This window comes from Schistocerca cancellata, chromosome 12, assembly GCF_023864275.1.
Source record: "Schistocerca cancellata isolate TAMUIC-IGC-003103 chromosome 12, iqSchCanc2.1, whole genome shotgun sequence".
Classification (NCBI taxonomy): domain Eukaryota; kingdom Metazoa; phylum Arthropoda; class Insecta; order Orthoptera; family Acrididae; genus Schistocerca; species Schistocerca cancellata.
In genome coordinates, this window is record NC_064637.1 from 134,489,036 (window position 1) to 134,510,913 (window position 21,878).

Genomic DNA, 21,878 nt, shown 5'->3' on the forward strand with positions numbered 1-21,878 from the left:
ATATATATATATATATATATATATATATAGAGAGAGAGAGAGAGAGAGAGAGAGAGAGAGAGAGAGAGACTATTTTGCCTTTATTTGACATATTTGTTCAAAGCAAATCATAGTGAATGTTGACCAAAGTATTTATTTGCCTTAAATGTAAACCTAGAGATTCAGACCAGCATTCTCTTGAATATAAACGCAATGCACTATTGTGTCATCTCGCTCAGGAGGCTAAATTTGTATTAATGCTATTTACACTGATGTAGCAAATTGTCACTGCTGTATATATATTTCAAAATGTTTATTCAAATATCCATTTTATAAATGTTTACAATAGGAATGTATTTATTTTTCTTATGAAATGACACCAGCACTGCATTGTACCAATCATCCTGGTAATTATTTCATTACATAAGTCCAGAGTATTTTCATTTATTTAACATCTGGTAAAATAGAAATCTCAACAAATACAAATTACAATCTGTTTTGCACTGAGACATTCCGGTTTTAATAGCAGCATGCACACAGTAAAGTATTTCAAGTACAAAGAAACCACATAGTGAAGGGAGAACCATTCCCACACACTGAAACAGCACCATCATACAAAGGAAAAGTATTGCCTTATTTGTTAATTTGTACTATTTTGTCCAGCACACATGGCAGTAGCAACACAACCAATTTTATGCTTCAGTTTCAGTAGCAGAGACTTTGGTTTCCAGGAAACACTGTCACAGCACAATCCCGATATCTGTTACTGCAGCATAAGACTACTTTGTAAGCAATCACCGCAAATCACAAATCGATGCCTCGGCTCCGAAATATTTTATCGAGAGCCGCCTCCAGTGCAGCATTGGAGCCGCGCAGGCCCCGCACCACATCCCTCGACCACACGAAGTACTCGTGGACCCTTTTCTCTGACCAGCCATCTGGCGTCGCACGTTCCAGGTCCCTCAGATTGTACAGTTTGTCTGCCAGCTTGATCAACTTTGCACCAGGACTAGATGTCGGTGCGTGCACCACCTGTAATTGGTAGGCAAAACAATTTTGTCAAAATTTACTGAATTAAAATTTAACACTTTGAGAGGAGGTAAAAACCACTAAAATTACCCCTAGGAGGGTACGAAAAATAACTGACACATTTTAAATTCAATTCAACTATAAAATATTATTTTAATACATGTTCTACAATAAATCCATAAAACTTCATGTAAACAACAACTCTCTCCTCCCACCCCCCTCCCTCCACATCATCCACCCTCTTCCTTACTCTCCCCTTCTCTGTCTTCCTCTCCACCACAACCTCCTTCCTCTCCTTTCCTTCCCTCCCTCTCCCTATCTCCTATATCACTGCTGGCCGTGGCATGCCAAACTTCGCACGTGTAGGTTTTGTGTTGGCTGAGGCCTGGCCTCTTTGGCTTTGATCCTTTTGGGGCATACCTGGCACAGCATGACACTTCACTGCGTATTGCAGTGTGGTATTTTTCGGTCCGCAAAACTCTTCAGTTTGACAGTATCTTAGTGTCAGTGCTATTTATCCTTCGCTTTTTCTTCACGGTACTCAGGACGGTCAGAGGTGCAGTGGCTATTTGCACAAAAAGAGGCATCTAGTGATGCCAGAAGCCTTAAACAAATGAATGGGAATGACAAAAGAGAGATTAGAATTTCTGCATAAATGACGGATACCACAAATTCACTGTGAAATGATTTTACAATAGCCCGCAGAAAGAATTTAAAGATTTAGTTGATAATGAAAGAGAAAGTAATTATACGTAATCAAGAAGCCCTTTGTGCTAAATTTGCTAGCATACAATGTGTGAAGAAGTTGGTGCTGAAAATAGTAAAATTTCTGAAGTCGCACATATTATTCCACTGTCAGCTGCAACAGTTTTCAATGAAACTGAACAAAGTGTACGGAGACTTTATACATTACTGCAAAGTATCTTGGTCAAGTCAAGAGGCATGCCTGGAATGATTTTTCAATTTGAAACTTGCTCTGAAGGAATGAAAGAAGAGTGCAGGAATGAAAATTAGAATGTCCGGAATGGATTGCAGACCTTGCATTTTAACTGCACTTGACTGCACACTATCCGCAGTGAGACATTGCAATGTGAGAAACAACTTTCTTTCCAATTTGATGGGGATGCATTTAAAAGGAAAATCACATTATAGACAGAACACATTCTGTCAAAAACAGTCCCATTCCCTAAGCTCACTTGTGTTACAGAAAACATGAGGTCTGAAGAATTCATCGTGGCTTTGAAAGAATACAACGATAGTTTTCTAAACATTTTGAGGTCATTGTCAGTCAGTCTTACATCTGTTTTCGATACTGATTCCCATTTCAGTTGAAACTACCCCTGTGCATGAGCAGATGTGAAAGATTGATCTGCAAGTTGATTCCCATTTTGAAGACAAATCCCTTTGATGTTAAAACTGTCCACGACGTCTACATTGCTTTCCTGAGGAAGAGTTTCCACATCTCCATAATGAGATTGCAAAAGTGCAACAATGTTTGAAGGAGCACGTGTGTGTGAAAAACGTTTTGATTACAAAACTAAATAAGCCATGCTCCAACAGTCCTCAGGCGTACTGCTGGTCCATAGTGTCCAACGGGCACAATATTTCAGTGATCAGACGTGTCGCCACCGTCAGGTGTGCTGACGATGGTGACATGTCTGATCACCAAAATATTGTGCCTGTTGGACACTAAGGACCGCCAGTACACTCGTGGACTGTTCGAGCAAGAAATACGCCAGGAGAAACTGAAGAATCACATAAATAAGTCATAATTATACCTGAGTGCAATTGTCTGCATCTGTCCATATACTGACACTTTGTACCAGATAAAAATAATATTATGTTTTCAGCACCACAAACAATTAAATTTGTTTATCTGTGTTGTTGAGAAATGTGCAATATAAAACTAAGTTGCATGCAGTGAGACTGCCCTGCTATTTAAATGCAGTGCACTTGCAGCTTTCCCCTCTTCCCCCACCTTGCACTGAGACAGCATTCACGTGGCAGTAGGGAAAGTGTGCCAGCCAACTTTGGGGGCTGTAGCACTCGTGGTAGGGTTGGGCTCATCATCTGAATTCTTTTCACCTCTGCCTTATATGCTCTATCCTCTGAACTCTTTTGTCTTGATGTGCAGCTACTGAATCATCTGGCAAAATACCTACCTGCTACCCTTTTATTGCTTCGTGCATCTTTCCTTATCCCCTTCCCACTTCTGTCTACTCAGGTAACTGCTTTCAATAATCAATGTTGAATGATTACTTTAATTCATAAATGCTTTACTCATATGTTCCATTGCCATCCAAAACAATGCCATGAGATGCAATGAGCATCAACAGATTAGTCAAATTGTTCCATATATGTAATTCATAAAATGAAGTGTCAGAAACAATGCAGATACTTCTCGAACACAGTCAAAGTTGTTTGCTCGGACATGCCAGTCTTGGTAAATACTACAAATGAACAGAGCATGTTGAAGCCCACCAACATCTTAATCTAAAATGAAATACTTTTCTATATACTCTGAATTGCTCCACTGCCTGATAGTACTTATGTAGGTCATAGACACATGTAACATACATGACATTCATTTCTCTCAACAGGGTACTAAATATCACGATTTCAGGAAGGATATCTGAGCTTATGGGCACTAAATATGGTCTAGTTTGACGAGAGAGAGATGTACAAGGTGACTAGTAATGGATTTTGCAATAAGTTTTCCAAATGTTTGTTGATTTCCTGCAAGCACACAAAATGATTCTACAGCACTTAGTTTTCTGTTAGCATAAGCTGGCCACACCCGAGTGGATTGTAGCATTGGACCACGGATACTTCTGACTGATTCTGCAAACTCACAGGCCCTGCCTGCACGTTAGTGGAGACGCAATCTTCAAGCTGTTACCTGCAGTTTTCAGAACAAGTGATTCTGCCTCCACAGTGTAGCACATACAAGCAGACTAATGTTTTCATGTCACAGCAATTTCAGTTGATTCAAGTATGGTGAAATGGTGGACCAATGAACACATGTGGTACCTGACCCACAAACATTACACAAATGAGAATGTAAAGAAACAGGGGATACAAAGAGATGAAGTATTTCTATATGCTATTCCAGCTGTGGACTAAAACCTAATAAAAACTAAGCTACAAAATTTTAAAGAAGAGGAAAAGGAGTAAAGGAGGTGGAGGATCGTATACACCAACAGTATGATGAGTGCCAATAAAAAGTATCACACACTATGTATCAAACACAAACCTGGTTCAATACTCAGTAAGTTAATATTCTGAACACTAAAATACAATGCAGAATTATATCAAATGCTGGAAATCAAGATACATGGCATCAACTGAGGGCCTTATTCTACAGAGCTCTGGATCTCGTTGGCGAACAGCGTGAACAGAGTTTCTCGAGATCTCTGTTTGAGGGCTTCAGCCCGATTTATATAGACGAGATTTTCATTTTCTGAGAACTTTACAACATGTGAGAATAAAAAATGTTTCATAATTCTACAACAGATCAACAAAACTGATAGAGACCTATTAGGAACCATTTATTAGTTAAATAGTTTGGACCCAAAAACTGTTGGAGGTTTCTGTCATTTTTTGCATGTGAAAGAGTGTGGATGGATTTCGGACATATTCAAGGTAAGACAGTGATAATAGCATTATCATGAATTGCAGTACATTCGGACATTGCATTTGTTCTGTGCTACAATGTCCTGTGTTGGAGAAGTGGTGTGTGACATGAATTAAACAGTGTGTCATGACAATGCTGACTACACCACAATGAACAAAAGACATTCAGAGATCTGCCAAAACTGATTTTTTCTGTTGTATTTTGAACTGTCAACTGTACAGTTACACTGAGGTTGGGAATCAAGCAATTCTGGACTGTTTCTTCTAAAGAACTGTTTAATGTTTAATTGGAAGAATCCTAAGGATATGCAATCCAAAAACAAAGGAAGTAGGTTACAGTACACTTGTTCGCCAACTGCTTGAATACTACTCAGCAGTGTGGGATCCGTACCAGGTACGGTTGATAGAAGAGAGAGAGAGAAGATCCAATGGAGAGCAGCGCGCTTCGTTACAGGATCATTTAGTAATCGCGAAAGCGTTATGGAGACGATACATAAACTCCAATGGGAGACTCTGCAGGAGAGTCGCTCAGTAGCTCGGTATGGGCTTTTGTTAAAGTTTCGAGAACATACCTTCACCAAAGAGTCAAGCAGTATATTGCTCCCTCCTACGTATATCTTGCAAAGAGACCATGAGGATAAAATCAGAGAGATTAGAGCCCACACAGAAACATACCGACAATCCTCCTTTCCATGAACAATACGAGAATGGAATAGAAGGGAGAACCAATAGAGGTACTCAAGGTACCCTCCGCCACACGCCGTCAGGTGGCTTGCGGAGTATGGATGTAGATGTAGATGTGTAAAGTACTCTAACTGACATATCTTCATTATCTGTCATAGTGATTGGTGGGAATGCAGCCGCATATAGTAATAACAAATAAAATAGCCTCAGGCTGCAGTGCATAATCATTTCGAAGCCTCATCCTCAGATGCACCTGTGCCCACAATAAAAATCTTTTTTAAGATTACATATGTCATTGCATATAGAACATAAAATAGTTTCTTGCAAAGTATATGTTGTAACCTACCCAGTTGACCTGTTAAAGGTGTGTCTTAATATTTACTCATGGCCATTATAAAGACTGATTTAATATCACAATTTTTTTTCAAGGTTGCCACCAGTGTCCCCAAGTGAAATTCCCTCATATTTCCCAGATATCCAGACAAGTTCTAGCATTTTTCCCTGACAAATTTGGAGATCTCAAGGATAAGTTAAGACACAAGTTGACAATCTGCCTTTTGCAGCTTTATTACAAGATACAATATTGCAAATGAGGAAAAAAAAAAAAAAAAAAAAAAAAAAAAAAAAAAAAAAAAAAAAAAAAACTTGCTAGCAGATGGTGTTTCCTGGTGTGAGCAAAAACCTTAAGTACTAACATCAACATCTTTTGTAATTAACTGTTTTTAGACGGAGAAAGCAAGTAGAATGGTATATGTGTTTCATTAAGACCACTGATGTTATTTTATTTCAATAAAACAAAACACATTTGGTGACAAATTTACACATTTCTTTGGAGCTGCAAGACAGACTTAAAATGCCTTCACTGATTTCAGAAACAACCTCAGAAAAAAGTAGGCCTCTTGAAAGAAGTGTATAAGGTGGGGAACGATTGTGTAAACCGACACTGTAGGTGACTGCCAATAGAATGTTGGTTCTACTATGTTCGTTATTGTCAGTTATAGACCCACTATGTTATATCTATTATTTTACAGGTATTGTGTGATTTTTATTTCGAGAAATATATGAGTACCTAACGTACAAACCATCAGCGACTGACACAACTTTCTTCTTCTTGTTGTCCATACTTTCTACCATATAAACTACTTTTGAAGTGCCAAAATGTTGTAAAATAAATAAAAGTTTATAAAACACCACACTCTACAACGTGCTTGTGGTAAGACAGTTACAGTTCCTGAAATCCATCGCTCATAGTCTCTGGCTTGCTGAGTAGCACCACAGTCCTGGGTCCTCATATTATGAAAATCTCCTGCATTACGCCACACACAAACAGACCCGGCCTGTGGGCTAATCGGCGAGACTAGATCTGACAGGCAGGGTGTGCATGTTAGTTGGAACCAAATGGTTTCAGATCAGCGGGCCCGATCCATTACAGATACCCACAGAAATGGCCAGCAGTTTTGGCCTGTCACCAAAATCCACTCTTGTGGCCAGCTATTCATGAGCCACAGACAACATGATGATGAAATGAGAGCACGGTGATCAATCCATGCAACAGATAACTAGTTCAAATGCTCTGAGAATCAATAATAATGAGGATCGGTAGCAACCAACCATACAGACGATTGATGAGCCACAGACAGGCACATAGAAATGATTATCACATTCTCACAATTATATTTTAAGCCACAGCTTTTGTCAGAAAACGAGAGTGCACACACTTTCATTCAGACACAACTTGTGCCTACATGACCGCTGTCTCCAGCAGCTGTGTCTACAGTCTCTCAGAATCAGATCCAAACAAACAACTCCTCACACCTCCCTGCCTCTCGTTGGCAGCTGCTAGGCTAATGGCAAGAAGGGAAGTGGTGAATGTACTCAGCTGCACCCAGCCAGTGATGACAAGACACCTCAGTTAAAAAAAAAAAAAAATAAATTCATCTATTGAGACAAAAACGAGATTTTTTCAGTTTTTTTTTCCAAATTTCCCTGACATGTTTGAAATTGCCTGATATTCCCTGATTTCCTGAACCTGCGGCAGCCCTGGTTTTTCTAATACAGTAGTTACGCTCCCAACACTTTTAGGTTCAATTCACCAGAAAAGTGAGTAGTAACAATGTGTAATGTCAACAATGTGAGGCAGAAAATACAAGGGGCGATAAAAAAGTTTCTGTTAGAAGGCCGTACAGGCCAGAATTCGTATGCCAATCAGGAAATACCACCACGAGTAAATGACCTGATCATTCTAACGATGCCCCAAGTTGAAGATATTCGTTTTGTAAAACAAGATGTCCTGCTGCATGAAGAAGTCTGTCACTGCCTGCTGCCCATCCTCATCCTCCAGGAATCACTGACCCTTCAAGGCTTTTTTTTTTTTTTTTTTAAGGGATCACAGATGTGATAGTCACACAGAGGAGAGAGCGGGACTGTAGAGCAGGTGCTCAAGTGTCTCCCACTAGGGTTTGTGTAACTTCTGCATTAAGACATTTGCGACATTGGGTTGTGCATTATCATGAAGCAGCAGAACCCCTAATCGCAATTGGCATCATACAACGGTGGTTTTCAACGGACTTGCTGCCCCTTGCACATTCTTCATTCTCTGATGACTGTCTACTGGTGTTTGTTCTCCAGAAGGCAAGAAAAGAACAATATGTTGGTCCTACTCCTGTGTATTTGGTAGTAACTTCACCACAGTTCACGTTTCTGCATTTACTGCATACACACTGGAATGACGCAAATGCCCACACTGATTTCTTGCCTAAATGTTATTGTTTATACACTCACATCAGAGTTGCACAATGTTGCATATATGCTGCAGTAACACCCTCAAATGGAAAATTTTTGATCATCTGTCTTTTGACATTACCATAGGTGAATACTAACAATTTCATATTTCAAACATGTAAACCTGTGGTGCATACATAGTCATCATCATACCTCGGTGTACTTGCGCACTTAATATTTATTCGTGGTCAGTGTACAGGTCACTGGCAACACTATAAAGTTGTTTTGTATATTAGAGAACACCTATGCACTGCCAATACATAGAGGTTAACTTCATTTTGAAATTGAGTAATATCAATGCGTACTGACAAACATTTAAAGACAGAAAATATTGCAGAGCTAGTATTGGTATTCACTATTACTAATTATAATCCCTTTATATTAGGATTTAGCACATACCTCTAACCTAATCTTGAAAAAGGTGCACTGATTAGCTGACAATGTTTACTCTACAAGAAATTATGTTGTGTATGCACTGATGTATGTAATTAAAAAAAATGTTTTTAGTACGCACACAGGTGCACCAGGATGAAATATGAGGCATCAAAATCTATTATCAGTAAAATTTGTAGCACCATAACTACAACCTGAGGCTATTTCATTTATTGTTACTACTGTGATTGAGTTGAAAAATATATGGGATACATATCTGAGAACTGCTGTATTAATTTACGCACCTGGTGGTTGTGCTAAATTTTTGGCTTCCAGCACTTACCGTATAGAATCTGAAACAGCAGCCCGATCCTTTCAGTACCCGTAGTCACAAGAAATAAAATGTGAGCTACATAATATCTGACTATCACAGCTCACTGACAAATTGCCACCACAGGGGAACATCACATCACCTATCTGATGGCATATCTTGAAAACAAGAATGACCTGCACTTTTTTCAAAATACTAAGTTCCCTTCATGGCTCCCGTGACCTACAATAAAATACTGCTAGAAGGGGAGAAAGTTGTTCTGCTTATCTCAACAGAACAGGTTATCTCATCTGGTCCAGTTGTCTTTCTGCTGCTGACCGTGGTTGTTGTTGTTGTTGTTGTTGTGGTCTTCAGTCCTGAGACTGGTTTGATGCAGCTCTCCATGCTACTCTATCCTGTGCAAGCTTCTTCATCTCCCAGTACCTACTGCAACCTACATCCTTCTGAACCTGCTTAGTGTATTGATCTCTTGGTCTCCCTCTACGATTTTTACCCTCCACACTGCCCTCCAATGCTAAATTTGTGATCCCTCGATGCCTCAGAACATGTCCTACCAACCGATCCCTTCTTCTAGTCAAGTTGTGCCACAAACTTCTCTTCTCCCCAATACTATTCAATACCTCCTCATTAGTTATGTGATCTACCCACCTTATCTTCAGCATTCTTCTGTAGAACCACATTTCGAAAGCTTCTATTCTCTTCTTGTCCAAACTAATTATCGTCCATGTCTCACTTCCATACATGGCTACACTCCATACAAATACTTTCAGAAACGACTTCCTGACACCTAAATCTATATTCGATGTTAACAAATTTCTCTTCTTGAGAAACGCTTTCCTTGCCATTGCCAGTCTACATTTTATATCCTCTCTACTTCGACCATCATCGGTTATTTTACTCCCTAAATAGCAAAACTCCTTTACTACTTTAAGTGTCTCATTTCCTAATCTAATTCCCTCAGCATCACCCGACTTAATTTGACTACATTCCATTATCCTCGTTTTGCTTTTGTTGATGTTCATCTTATATCCTCCTTTCAAGACACTGTCCATTCCGTTCAACTGTGCTTCCAAGTCCTTTGCTGTCTCTGACAGAATTACAATGTCATCGGCGAACCTCAAAGTTTTTACTTCTTCTCCATGAATTTTAATACCTACTCCGAATTTTTCTTTTGTTTCCTTTACTGCTTGCTCAATATACAGATTGAATAACATCGGGGAGAGGCTACAACCCTGTCTCACTCCTTTCCCAACCACTGCTTCCCTTTCATGCCCCTCGACTCTTATAACTGCCATCTGGTTTCTGTACAAATTGTAAATAGCCTTTCGCTCCCTGTATTTTACCCCTGCCACCTTCAGAATTTGAAAGAGTATTCCAGTCAACATTGTCAAAAGCTTTCTCTAAGTCTACAAATGCTAGAAATGTAGGTTTGCCTTTTCTTAATCTTTCTTCCAAGATAAGTCGTAAGGTCAGTATTGCCTCACGTGTTCCAACATTTCTACGGAATCCAAACTGATCTTCCCCGAGGTCGGCTTCTACCAGTTTTTCCATTCGTCTGTAAAGAATTCGCGTTAGTATTTTGCAGCTGTGACTTATTAAACTGATAGTTCGGTAACTTTCACATCTGTCAACACCTGCTTTCTTTGGGATTGGAATTATTATATTCTTCTTAAAGTCTGAGGGTATTTCGCCTGTCTCATACATCGTGCTCACCTCCTTTCATGATTCTTGAACCAAGTGTTAGCTATGATTAAGTTATGCTCTGTGCAAAATTCTACAAGGCGGCTTCCTCTTTCATTCCTTCCCCCCAATCCATATTCACCTACTATGTTTCCTTCTCTCCCTTTTCCTACTGACGAATTCCAGTCACCCATGACTATTAAATTTTCATCTCCCTTCACTACCTGAATAATTTCTTTTATCTCGTCATACATTTCATCTATTTCTTCATCATCTGCAGAGCTAGTTGGCATACAAACTTGTACTACTGTAGTAGGCATGGGCTTTGTGTCTATCTTGGCCACAATAATGCGTTCACTATGCTGTTTGTAGTAGCTAACCCGCACTCCTATTTTTTTTATTCATTATTAAACCTACTCCTGCATTACCCCTATTTGATTTTGTATTTATAACCCTGTAATCACCTGACCAAAAGTCTTGTTCCTCCTGCCACCAAACTTCACTAATTCCCACTATATCTAACTTTAACCTATCCATCTCCCTTTTTAAATTTTCTAACCTACCTGCCCGATTAAGTGATCTGACATTCCACGCTCCGATCCGTAGAACGCCAGTTTTCTTTCTCCTGATAACGACGTCCTCTTGAGTAGTCCCCGCCCGGAGATCCGAATGGGGGACTATTTTACCTCCGGAATATTTTACCCAAGAGGACGCCATCATCATTTAATCATACAGTAGAGCTGCATGTCCTCGGGAAAAATTACGGCTGTAGTTTCCCCTTGCTTTCAGCCGTTCGCAGTACCAGCACAGCAAGGCCGTTTTGGTTAATGTTACAAGGCCAGATCAGTCAATCATCCAGACTGTTGCCCCTGCAACTACTGAAAAGGCTGCTGCCCCTCTTCAGGAACCACATGTTTGTCTGGCCTCTCAACAGATACCCCTCCGTTGTGGTTGCACCTACGGTACGGCCATCTGTATCGCTGAGGCACGCAAGCCTCCCCACCAACGGCAAGGTCCATGGTTCATGGGGGAGGTGCTGCTGACCAGTTTTACCCAATGTTTTATTCCACAATCCTTTATCTCAATATCCACCATTTTGGGATTAATGTGACGATTGAAAGGAGGAACTGCATTATGGTCTTCCATGGTGAAACAATTTCTGAAGACCGAGTTCAGTATTTCAGCATTCTGTCATAAAAAATATCATACACAGGATATAAAGAACGCACTTCGGTCATTCTACAAAACATAATTAGCTTTATGTTACCTGCTGTCTCTTTCGTTCCTCCTTTGGTAAGCTTTTGTCGTCTGTGACTTCCCGCACAAGAGATGTCACTCTCTGTCCAAACAGCTCCTCAATTTCTTCAAATGATGTGTCTGTATCCTCAACGGTGTCATGAAGCAGAGCGGCCATAATGACCTCCACATCTGTGACACTACCTTCATGTGTCAAGATGTATGCTACACCTGTAATATGGAATGTTAGTTTTTAATGCTTCAATTGTAGTGCACATTCTAATGTGCTTTCATGTACAAACTAAGAGACATATGAAGAGGTTTTCTACTAGCTATCCATTTACAGTTACATCCATACTTTGCAAACTATTATGAAGTGCATGGCAGAGACCATTTTGCATTGTACAAATTATTAGGTTTCTTCCTGACCCCTTCACATATGGAGCAGGGGAAGAATACTGCTCAAATGCCTCTGTACACTCTGTAGTTAATCTTGCCCTCATGATCCCTACACGAGAGAAACATAGAGGGCTGTAATATATTCTTAGATTCAGTATTTAAAGCTGGTTATTGAAATTTTGTAAGTAAACTTTCTTGTGGGCACTTCCCATCTATCTTCAAGAGTTTTCCAGTTCAGGTTCTTCAGCATCTCTGAGACACTCTCCCCTTGATCAAACAAATCTGTGGCCATTATTGCTGCTCTTCTCTGTATATCTTCAATATCCCCTGTTAGTCCTATTTGGTTTGGGTCCCACACACACTTTAACAGTATTCCAAGATAGATCAAATGACTATTTTGTAAGCAATCTCATTTCCTAGTATTCTAACAACAAACCAATCTCTAACACCAGCTTTACCTGCAGCTGAAGGCTACATCATCATTCCATTTCATATTCCTACAGATTCTTATGCACAGGTGTTTGTACTAGTTTGTTCCTGCTGATATTATCATAGGATTTTAGGTCTTTCTCATTTTGTGACGTGGGCATTTCTGAATATTTAAAGCAAGTTACTAGTCTACGATTGCAACAGCTATGTATATTTAAATGACAAAATTTAAGCTATTGTAATTATTTGTGTCTTCTCAAAAGCATTTGAGCATGTTAATCACAGTAACGTCTGAAGAAACTTGAAATTCTGTTATTAAATGTTATCTGTCTTGAGCTGACTGCAATCTAATTCAAAAGAATTATACCAGACGTGTTTCACTTTTATTTACAAAGCATCTCTGTGGTAGTCTGTAAATTGGATCCACATGTTTGTACATTTGGTGTTTCTTTACATAATCTGCTCCTTCCCTTCTTGCTAGCAGTGGATGGTGTCTACTGGCTTCATTTCATATCTGCACTTGGCAGGTTTCAGCATTATGTGTTATTTTCTGCGCTGCACTATTTACAACTGAGTTTCTCAAATGTATTTCATTCATCACTGGGCACAGCGCAGTGCAGGAAATAATGCAAAATGCCAAAATCAGCACGGTGCAGATATGAAATGAAGTCAGTCGATACCAACCACTGCTAGCAAGAAGGGAAGGAGCAGATTGTGTGCCGGCCGAAGTGGCCGCGTGGTTCTGGCGCTGCAATCTGGAACCGCTATGGTCGCAGGTTCGAATCCTGCCTCGGGCATGGATGTGTGTGATGTCCTTAGGTTAGTTGGGTTTAACTAGTTCTAAGTTCTAGGGGACTAATGACCTCAGCAGTTGAGTCCCATAGTGCTCAGAGCCATTTTTGAGCCAGATTATGTAAACACCGTAAGTAGCTTGCAGGCCAACTTTATAAAGAAACTGCTGTTTTTAACCTGAAACAATCAAAAAATAAACAAACGTGTGTATCCAATTTACAAAATACCACAGAAAATGCCTTTATTTACAAAGCAAAAAGTGTCTAGTATAATTCTTTTGAATTTGATTACAGTCAGCTCAAGACATACAACTTACAATAACAGATGTTAACAGCTGCTGCGGACGATGGCCATACAAACAAGCAAGCCTGAAATTGGTTGGTGCAATGAGTAACTGCTTTCAGTCATATTCCACTTGCTACTGCTTCCTAGTATATATATGCTTTAGTGAAATTTGTTATATACTCATTTAAATAAAGAGCTCATGTCACTCAAGCAATACTAGGAACAAGAAAAATCTTCATAAATACAGTCACCCACTTTTGTCCAGGAACATATCAGTTTTTCAGGAACAAACATTCAGTAACTTGTCTCTTGCCTTAGAAAGTTGAACTATGTGTAAAGTAAGTTTAAGAGAACGGTACAAGATTTATAGGTGGCCAACTCCTACTCCTGGGATAAATTTTTTAGCAAATCCAAATGATGTGGTCATTAGTAACTGTGTCACATATTATGAGCGTTACACGGAATATGACTTTTTGCACGTGAGTGCTCTTGTGTGATCAATGGAAAGCTTTGCAAAACTGTATTTGTTTTGATACTACTTGGCTACTTTTGACTGGGAATTGTTTTATGCACTTCAGTATGTGTACATTCAAACGTTTGGGTAAGTTTTTTAGTTATTGTAATGTGTAAACATAAAAAGTATAAAGTTCTTTTACTTTTATCACAGCTCAGTTTAGCTATTTACGTGTTCTATGGATCTTGATCATTACTTATGGCTATTATCTGGAATGAGTTTTATGATCATAATATACTTCCTCAGTGAAAAATATGCCACATCATTAAGCAGCAGGTTAAAGATTTTTTATGGCAGAATGTCTCACTCACTTAGACTCAGTGCAAGACTCTTCTCCTTCTAGTGTTGCTGTTTTTAAACTGTTGAACTGACTTAATGAAGGCTAAAAAACATATTGCATTTTCACAACGACATGGGCTTCATGACAACATAATTATTAATATACTGTACTACATATACAGGAAAAAAAAAAAAAAAAAAAACATGAAGATGGAGCACTTACAATAACAAAGAAGTTTGATATTTGTAACAGTAAAATACTTGCTACCATAAACAGCTTACAGATGAATAAACACAAAAATTCTGCACAGATGTTGTGCCAAAATTTACAGCAGCTATGACATAAAAAAGGACAATGCATGAAAGTTGTTCTTGAAGCAGTTGACGAAGTGACCACGTAACTCACATTAATTACAACTGTCAAAGACATTTGACACTGTTGAGCATATAATCTTATTAGATAAATTAGAGATATCGTAAATAAAAGATGTGGCAAATGAGTCATCTGGGGTCAACGGAAGCGTCCGATTCCACCCGTTGGCTTTGACCTGTGATGTAAGGCTGTTGTGGTGTGTGACGTCACCATGTCACGTAGTTTAGTTTGTGAGAGCGGTGTGTTTGTAGGTGTCATTATGATGTGATCGGTAGTGCTCTCTGTGTGTTAGGTGATGTTTTGGGTTTAGTCTGTGTGTGTGGTGTGTTTATAGGTGGCGTATTGTTGCAGTCTGTGGTTTTCTCTGGTGGTGCATTTATGGGTAGTGTGTTATGTGACGTATGGGGTTCATTTGCGTGGTAGCATTGCACGTGTGTGGTATCGGTAGTGACTGTACTTTCAGCGGAATATTTTTCAGTGAGTTAACGATTTTGGTTTTGTTAAGCTAACATTATTCTAGTTTTTTTTTCTGTTTGTCGTGTGTGAATTTTGGTAAATTGCTTTGTTTATGTCTTTGGTAGGTATGTATATGGCTGACAAAGTTAACAGTTTTCGGTTGTCGGCAATGATGGGGGACAGCGTGTTGTCCCCAATAAAATTTCCTCAGCTATTTGGCCTGTTGGCTGAAGTTGTTAAGTGTTCAGTGTGTCGTGAAGAAATGAGGCTTACTAAAGTTCCAGCGTCTCTGACCAGAGACAGCTGGAGGTGTCGTAAGGATAACAGGTCATGGGAAGTGTTTGATCCCAATTTTGATTTTCTAGGGTTTTTCTTTTTTTTTGTGGTAGGATCAAGTGTGGTGGTGGAGAAATTTTTGAGAATTATAGTGTGGTATAGGTTGTTTCTGTTGACCTATATAGGTCAAAGGAAGTGATCGATTCCAGTGGATTTTGTGTGTAGTGGAATTTGGGGAAGTTGTGGGGTCTTGTCATTTTAGTGTTTTTTGTCATTTGGTGTAGTGGCATGTGTTTATACTTAGTTTGTCCACACCCAAAAACCACCAATTTCCTCCACTTGTCCCATTAGTTTCATTATATTTTTGGAGGAATATCTGTTTGGTGGCTTTTCGATCTATTTTTGTGTTTGTTGTCATATTTACGTGATGATGTCTTAGGAGCAGTATGGGAGTAGTTGTGAATGGTCTTTCAGCCATATTGGTGACGTTATTGCTCAGAGCAGAGGGGTGGAATCGGACGCGTCCATTATCCTATCATCTGAGTCTTACCTGGAAAACAAAGTGAACAAATTGGAATTTCACATTCTTCAAAAAGATTACTGGTAGAAGACTATTATTGCAACCTATTACTTTCTGAATCTGCTTACAGTATTCATCTCTTAGTCTCCCTCTACAATTTTCATCCCCACACTTACCTCCAGTACTAAAATGGTGATCCCTTGATGTCACAGATTGTTCCTATCAACTGATACCTTCTTTTGTCAAGTTGTGTTACAAATTTCTTGTCTCTCCAATTCTGTTCAGTCCTTCCTCATTAGTTACGCGATCGACCCATCTAATCATCAGCATGCTTCTGTAGTGACTGATTTGATTCTGAAGATGAAGGAACCACTTCGTAGCATTCGCTTTAGAACTGTTCCAGAGATTCGACAGGCAGTAGACCGCTCCATTCGCACTATCAACAGAAGAGGCTCTGCTAACAGCATAGTATGCCTTCCACATCACAGGCAATGGGTTCTACACAACGCTGGTGATTACTTTGAAGGACAGTAACAAGTGCAAACATGTAACTCTTTTGTATAGGTTGTGAATAACTAGTTGCCACTATTTAAGTTCCAACCCTCATATCAGGCTCGCTCCTTCTCCTTATCTTTCTTAATGATTTCCTGAGGTGTGTCAAAATTTGGAAAAATTACTGTTTGTTGACATCACCACCACACAGATCACAGATAAAAAATCAACACAGATGACAAGAAAAGCCAATGATTCTCTCAATGACATCAGAACGTTCAGAAAACAAAAGTGTATGAACTTCCTAATTTAATAAGAAACACACTGGTAGTAAATTAAAAGTCAATGACACTGAATTAGAATGTGTAGAACAAGATTTAAATCTTGGGGATGAAAGTAGTCTGCAATCTGAAATGGATGGAATGCAGAAAGGCTTTGGCAAAGGGAATCCTTGCTTGGTATTTCATGTTTCAAAATGATCTATTTAGAATGTAAACAATGTTATGAGAAGGATAGATTGCTACTTACAGTAAAGACAAAGTTGAGTTGCACACAGGCAAGACAAAAAGACCATTACACATAAGCTTTTGGCTAAAGTTTTCTTTAGAAAAGGAAAACACACACACTTTCCCATGAGCAAGCACATCTCACACACACATTACAACTATCTCCAGAAGGATATAGTGGCCAAGTGTGTATGAGGTGTGCTCGCTTGTGTGAATGTGTCTGGTGATTTGTTTTGTTTTCTTTTCTGAGGAATGCCCTGGCTAAAGCTAAATGTGTAAGAATCTTTTCAATGTGCCTGCCTGCAACTCAGTGTGTTGTCTTTATGATGATTAGCAATCTAGGGTCAAGAGGAATGTTCCATACGAGTCGTTGGCTTTGGCCAGTGACAATGTCGGTGGCTGCTGTTATGTCACCTTTTGATGTATATATTCACAATTTTGCACTTAGTTGGTGATGCCGATTGGGGGGGGGGGGGGACGAAATAAAACTGGTTGTGATAACACCGATTTGTTGTAGCTTTGCCCGGGGTCTAGGTTAGGCTGCAAGGTGACAGTTTGTGAGATGGCAAAATTGGCCAATGTGGCACTAAAGCAACCTGATGGTGGTTGCAGATTGATTTATACCTTCGCCTGTTTGAAAACATTGCCAATAACATCATGTTATAGACACCATATTGTTTATGGAACTTGTAGTACGTTTCCTGTGACTAGTCAAAGCCAACTAGTCATATCGAACATTTCTCTATATCCGCAATCTATCCTTTCCATAATTGTTTAAAATTAAAAATGTTATATGAATAAATGAAAGAACAATAAAAACTTTAAAATCTAAAATAGCAGGGACAAAATAAAGGGACAAACATTATTTACAACTTGTATGTCACCAGACTGCAATTTTAAGATCTGATGGTGATGAAATGGAAGCAGTGGTTGAGAAATGAGGGAGACACGACTGTAGCCAATCCCCGTGTTTTTAATCTGTACGTTGAGCTAGCAGTAAAGCAAAGCCTGAAGAAATATAGGAAAGGAGTTAAAGTTCACAGAGAAGAAATAAAATTACGAGTTTTGCTGATGACATTTTAATCCTGTCTGAGACAGCAAAGAGCTTGGAAGTGCAGTTGACCGCAATGGACAGCTTCTTGAAAGGAGGTTATAAGGTGAGCATCAGCAATAGTAGAACAAGGGTAATGGAGTGTAGTTGAAGGGCATGAGGTCATGCTGAAGGAGTTATATTAGGAAACAAGATATCAACAGTAGAAGATGAGTTTTGCTATTTGGGCAGCAACATAACTCATGATGGCCAAAGCGGAAAGGATATAAAATGCAGATTGGCTGGAATGAGAAAAGCATTTATGAAAAAGATAAATTTGTTAACTTCTCATATAAATTTAAGTGTTAGGAAGTCTTTTCTGAAGGTATGTGTGTAGAGAGTAATTTTGCATGCAGGTGAAATGTGGACAATAAATAGTTCTGACAAGAAGAGAATAGAAGCTTTCAAAATGCAGTACTACAGAAGAATGCTGAAGATCAGATGGGTAGAGTGAATAGCTAATGAGGAGGTACAGAAGTGAATTGGGAAAAAAAGAAAATGTGTGACAAGTTGATTAAAAGAAGGGACTGGTCACTAGGACTCATCCTAAGATGTGAAGAAAATATCAATTTGCTAATGAAGGGAAGAGTTGAGGGTAAAAACTGTAGAGGGAGACAAAAGGGTGAATAAAGTAAACAGATTCAAATTGCACAGATGAGTCTGGAACAGGATAAACTAGTGTGGAGAGCTGCATGAAACTAGTCTTAGTACTGATTATGACAACAACAAATACTGTACAAAATTAACTATGTTATCTCAATACAAGGCATTGTACCAACCACTGAAAACTTCTGCACAACGTACATTGTACAACAGATGAATGATAAATCAATCACAGTTACTCTTAATAATAAAAAATAAACTATACAAAATAATACACAAACAGATTATAATGTAAGGAAAGTTCTACGCGAGAAAAACGAATTATTTAGAAATAAAGGAAATGACTCACCAAAAGGCAGAAGTGCTGCGTCATCGACAGGTACACAAACAAAAGTTACAGAGCTTTGCTTTCCTACCTTTTGGAATTAAATTCCTTTCTCAGCAAGCTTGTAGGATGGAACACACACACACACACACACACACACACACACACACACACACACACACACACACACACACACAAGGTTTGTCTTCCTACATAGTGCTCAGTCGACTGCCAGCTCTTTCCTGAGCCCAATGTAGTGAGACAAGCTTGTGCATGTGACTCTCTCTCTCTCTCTCTCTCTCTCTCTCTCTCTCTCTCTCTCTGTGTGTGTGTGTGTGTGTGTGTGTGTGTGTGTGTGTGTGTGTGTGTTTTTTCCCCCCACAAGTTTGTTGAGAAAGGAATTTCATTCAAATTATCTACTGCATTTGTTTTCTAAATTAAAATGGTTTCTTTAATACAAATGCTTAGCAGCAAAAACAAAGTTCTATCAAAGTAGATTTACACCATTATTTTACTTCCATTTATTAAATGGCTTTCTTTTGAACTTTAATCATACTGAATACTGCTGGATGGGATGTGTCTGAATTTAAGCATGTTTAACAGTTTCCATACTAGGGCATGCCTGTAACACTCTTATGCCATAGTATCTTAAACTTAGCTAACTATTAACATACTCAGTATCTTTAATCCATTTCAGTTTGTCTCGCAGCCAAATTCCAAAAAATTTTGTTAGAGGGTACTTTGTGCTTGATCGTCCTTGGGGAAAACAATGGATTTATGTGAAATCTCAAATGGTTGGGTATGAAAATTCATTGCAACAATCTCACTATTACACATAATTAACTGACTGCGGCCTGCCCAACTGATGATTGTTGACTACATTCTTCATAAGGCAGGACATGTATACAGAGGTGGATACGGTCCTCTATACAGCAGTAGGCCTAGTATATGTTTTAGCAAGGACTGATACTTAGGGAACCAGTATCATCGAACTGTGGCCTCAGTTTCAACACTTTGGCAATTATTGCCCCTACAGGACATAGAAAATCCTTTCCTGCATATGGTGTGCAGAATTCAAGCCTTTCTGCGTAGTAGATTCATCTACTACCAGAAACAGGCTAATAATTAATCCCCAAAAAACTGTACTAATGAATTTCCACACTGATCAAAATAAAAATCCGGCACAACCTGTAATATGTATAGATAACCAAAACATTAGTTCTGTCAATGAAACTAAATTTCTTGGGATTCATATCCAGGAAAATCTTAAATGGAACACTCATATCACAGCCCTAAATTCAAAACTAGCAAAAATGAGCTATGTGGTAAGAATTCTCTGTAACAGTACAAGTGCAGAAACAGTTAGGGCTGTATACTTTGCTCGTGTACATTCAATACTGAAGTACGGTATCATTTTCTGGGGAAATGTACATCAGGCCATAACAGTTTTCAGGAAACAAAAGGCAATTATAAGAATAATGACAAGTGAGCAGCAGAAAATCATGCAAACCTTTCTTTAAAAATCTAAAGATCCTACCCCTTCCCTGCATTTATATACTGGAAATAGTCACGCATGTCAAAAAAAGCATACTGAGAAAAGAAAACCTTTTTCCTCAAAACAAAAGTGTCCATGATTACAGTACCAGGTCAGACAGTGACATACATGTCAATCATTGTAACACCACATTATGCCAAAAAGGTGTATATCATGCAGGAACAAAACTTTACAACAGATTACCAAGACATATAAAATCTCTTACTGAACTACAAAGCTTTAAAAAGTCTGACATCCTACCTTCTGAAAAACTGCTACTATTCGGTCTCACAGTATCTTATGCAAGAAAAAATGTAATTTGTATCTTTAATTGTAGAAATAAGTTATAAATATACAGTATTTCAAAAATGTGTAATTATTAACTGTATAGATCCAATTTGTCATAAAAATTTATAAAATTTATGTTTGAAATTTGAAAATCCAATAGCCAAAAAATGTTTTCTGTCCAAAATCTTTAATTGTAGAAATAAGTTATAAATATACAGTATTTCAAAAATTTGTAATTATTAACTGTATAGATCCAATTTGTCATAAAAATTTATGTTTGATATTTGAAAATCCAATAGCCAAAAAATGTTTTCTGTCCAATATCCTGTGTACAATATATGTACTTAAAAAGAGATTTATATGGACAAATAAATAAATAAATAAATAAATATAGATTTACATTTTGCTGGCGGTTTTATAAATAAAGATACAAACAACATGCATAGCGAATAAGCAGTCAAATAAAATTAACTCTCCTGAGCCTGAGCACTGTATTTTTCATGGGCAAGAGTATTATTTCGGCTCATTACGACAAAGTTAACGCTATTTCATAAGGCCAACGGAGTCTGTATTATAAGTAACTCAAAACGTTAGTTTTTTTTAAACTTTTGCTGTTGTGGTTCTGTAAGAACATTACTGTGTGGACGCCGATAAACACATTTGCGAGAGAAATACATAATGACAGTTCATACCGACTGGATGATTGATATACGGAGTTTTTTCTGGGTCTTTCCTTCTCTGGTCTTTATGTTTCACCGCTGCAAAATTGGTGCATTGGATAAGTTTAGCGGTAACATCACCACTTGCTTCCTCTCCTCTCGTCGACATGTTCAAAGAATGCAATTTGCAGCTACAGTACATTGAGGCTGCACAATAACACCAAAGACTCTACCAACGAATTTCAACTTCAGGTGCGTAATCAAGAAACACTGCCCCAACTAGAAACTCAAATAGTTTATTGATGACTCTTTAGGATAAACAATTTTGTGCAT

At 38.5% G+C, this 21,878-nt stretch overlaps 1 protein-coding gene across 1 annotated transcript; it reads right to left on the minus strand.

Moving 5' to 3' along the window:
- Nucleotides 1-209: 209 nt before the first annotated feature.
- On the minus strand, nt 210-21,806 carry LOC126109724 (guanosine-3',5'-bis(diphosphate) 3'-pyrophosphohydrolase MESH1). The gene is made up of 3 exons (XM_049914778.1): nt 21,579-21,806; nt 11,757-11,956; nt 210-1,011 (listed from the first exon to the last, which is right to left on the minus strand). Exons 1-3 carry the CDS (start codon nt 21,745-21,747, stop codon nt 784-786), a joined length of 597 nt encoding a protein of 198 aa, XP_049770735.1. The 5' UTR covers nt 21,748-21,806; the 3' UTR covers nt 210-783.
- Nucleotides 21,807-21,878: the final 72 nt, after the last annotated feature.

Coding starts and splice junctions, on each gene's coding strand:
- LOC126109724 (XM_049914778.1), bottom strand. CDS start 21,747: ATGTACTGTAGCTGCAAATTGCATTCTTTGAACATGTCGACGAGAGGA. Junction 11,957..21,578: donor GTATATCAATCATCCAGTCG/GTATGAACTGTC, acceptor TCCATATTACAG/GTGTAGCATACATCTTGACA. Junction 1,012..11,756: donor AGGAACGAAAGAGACAGCAG/GTAACATAAAGC, acceptor TACCAATTACAG/GTGGTGCACGCACCGACATC.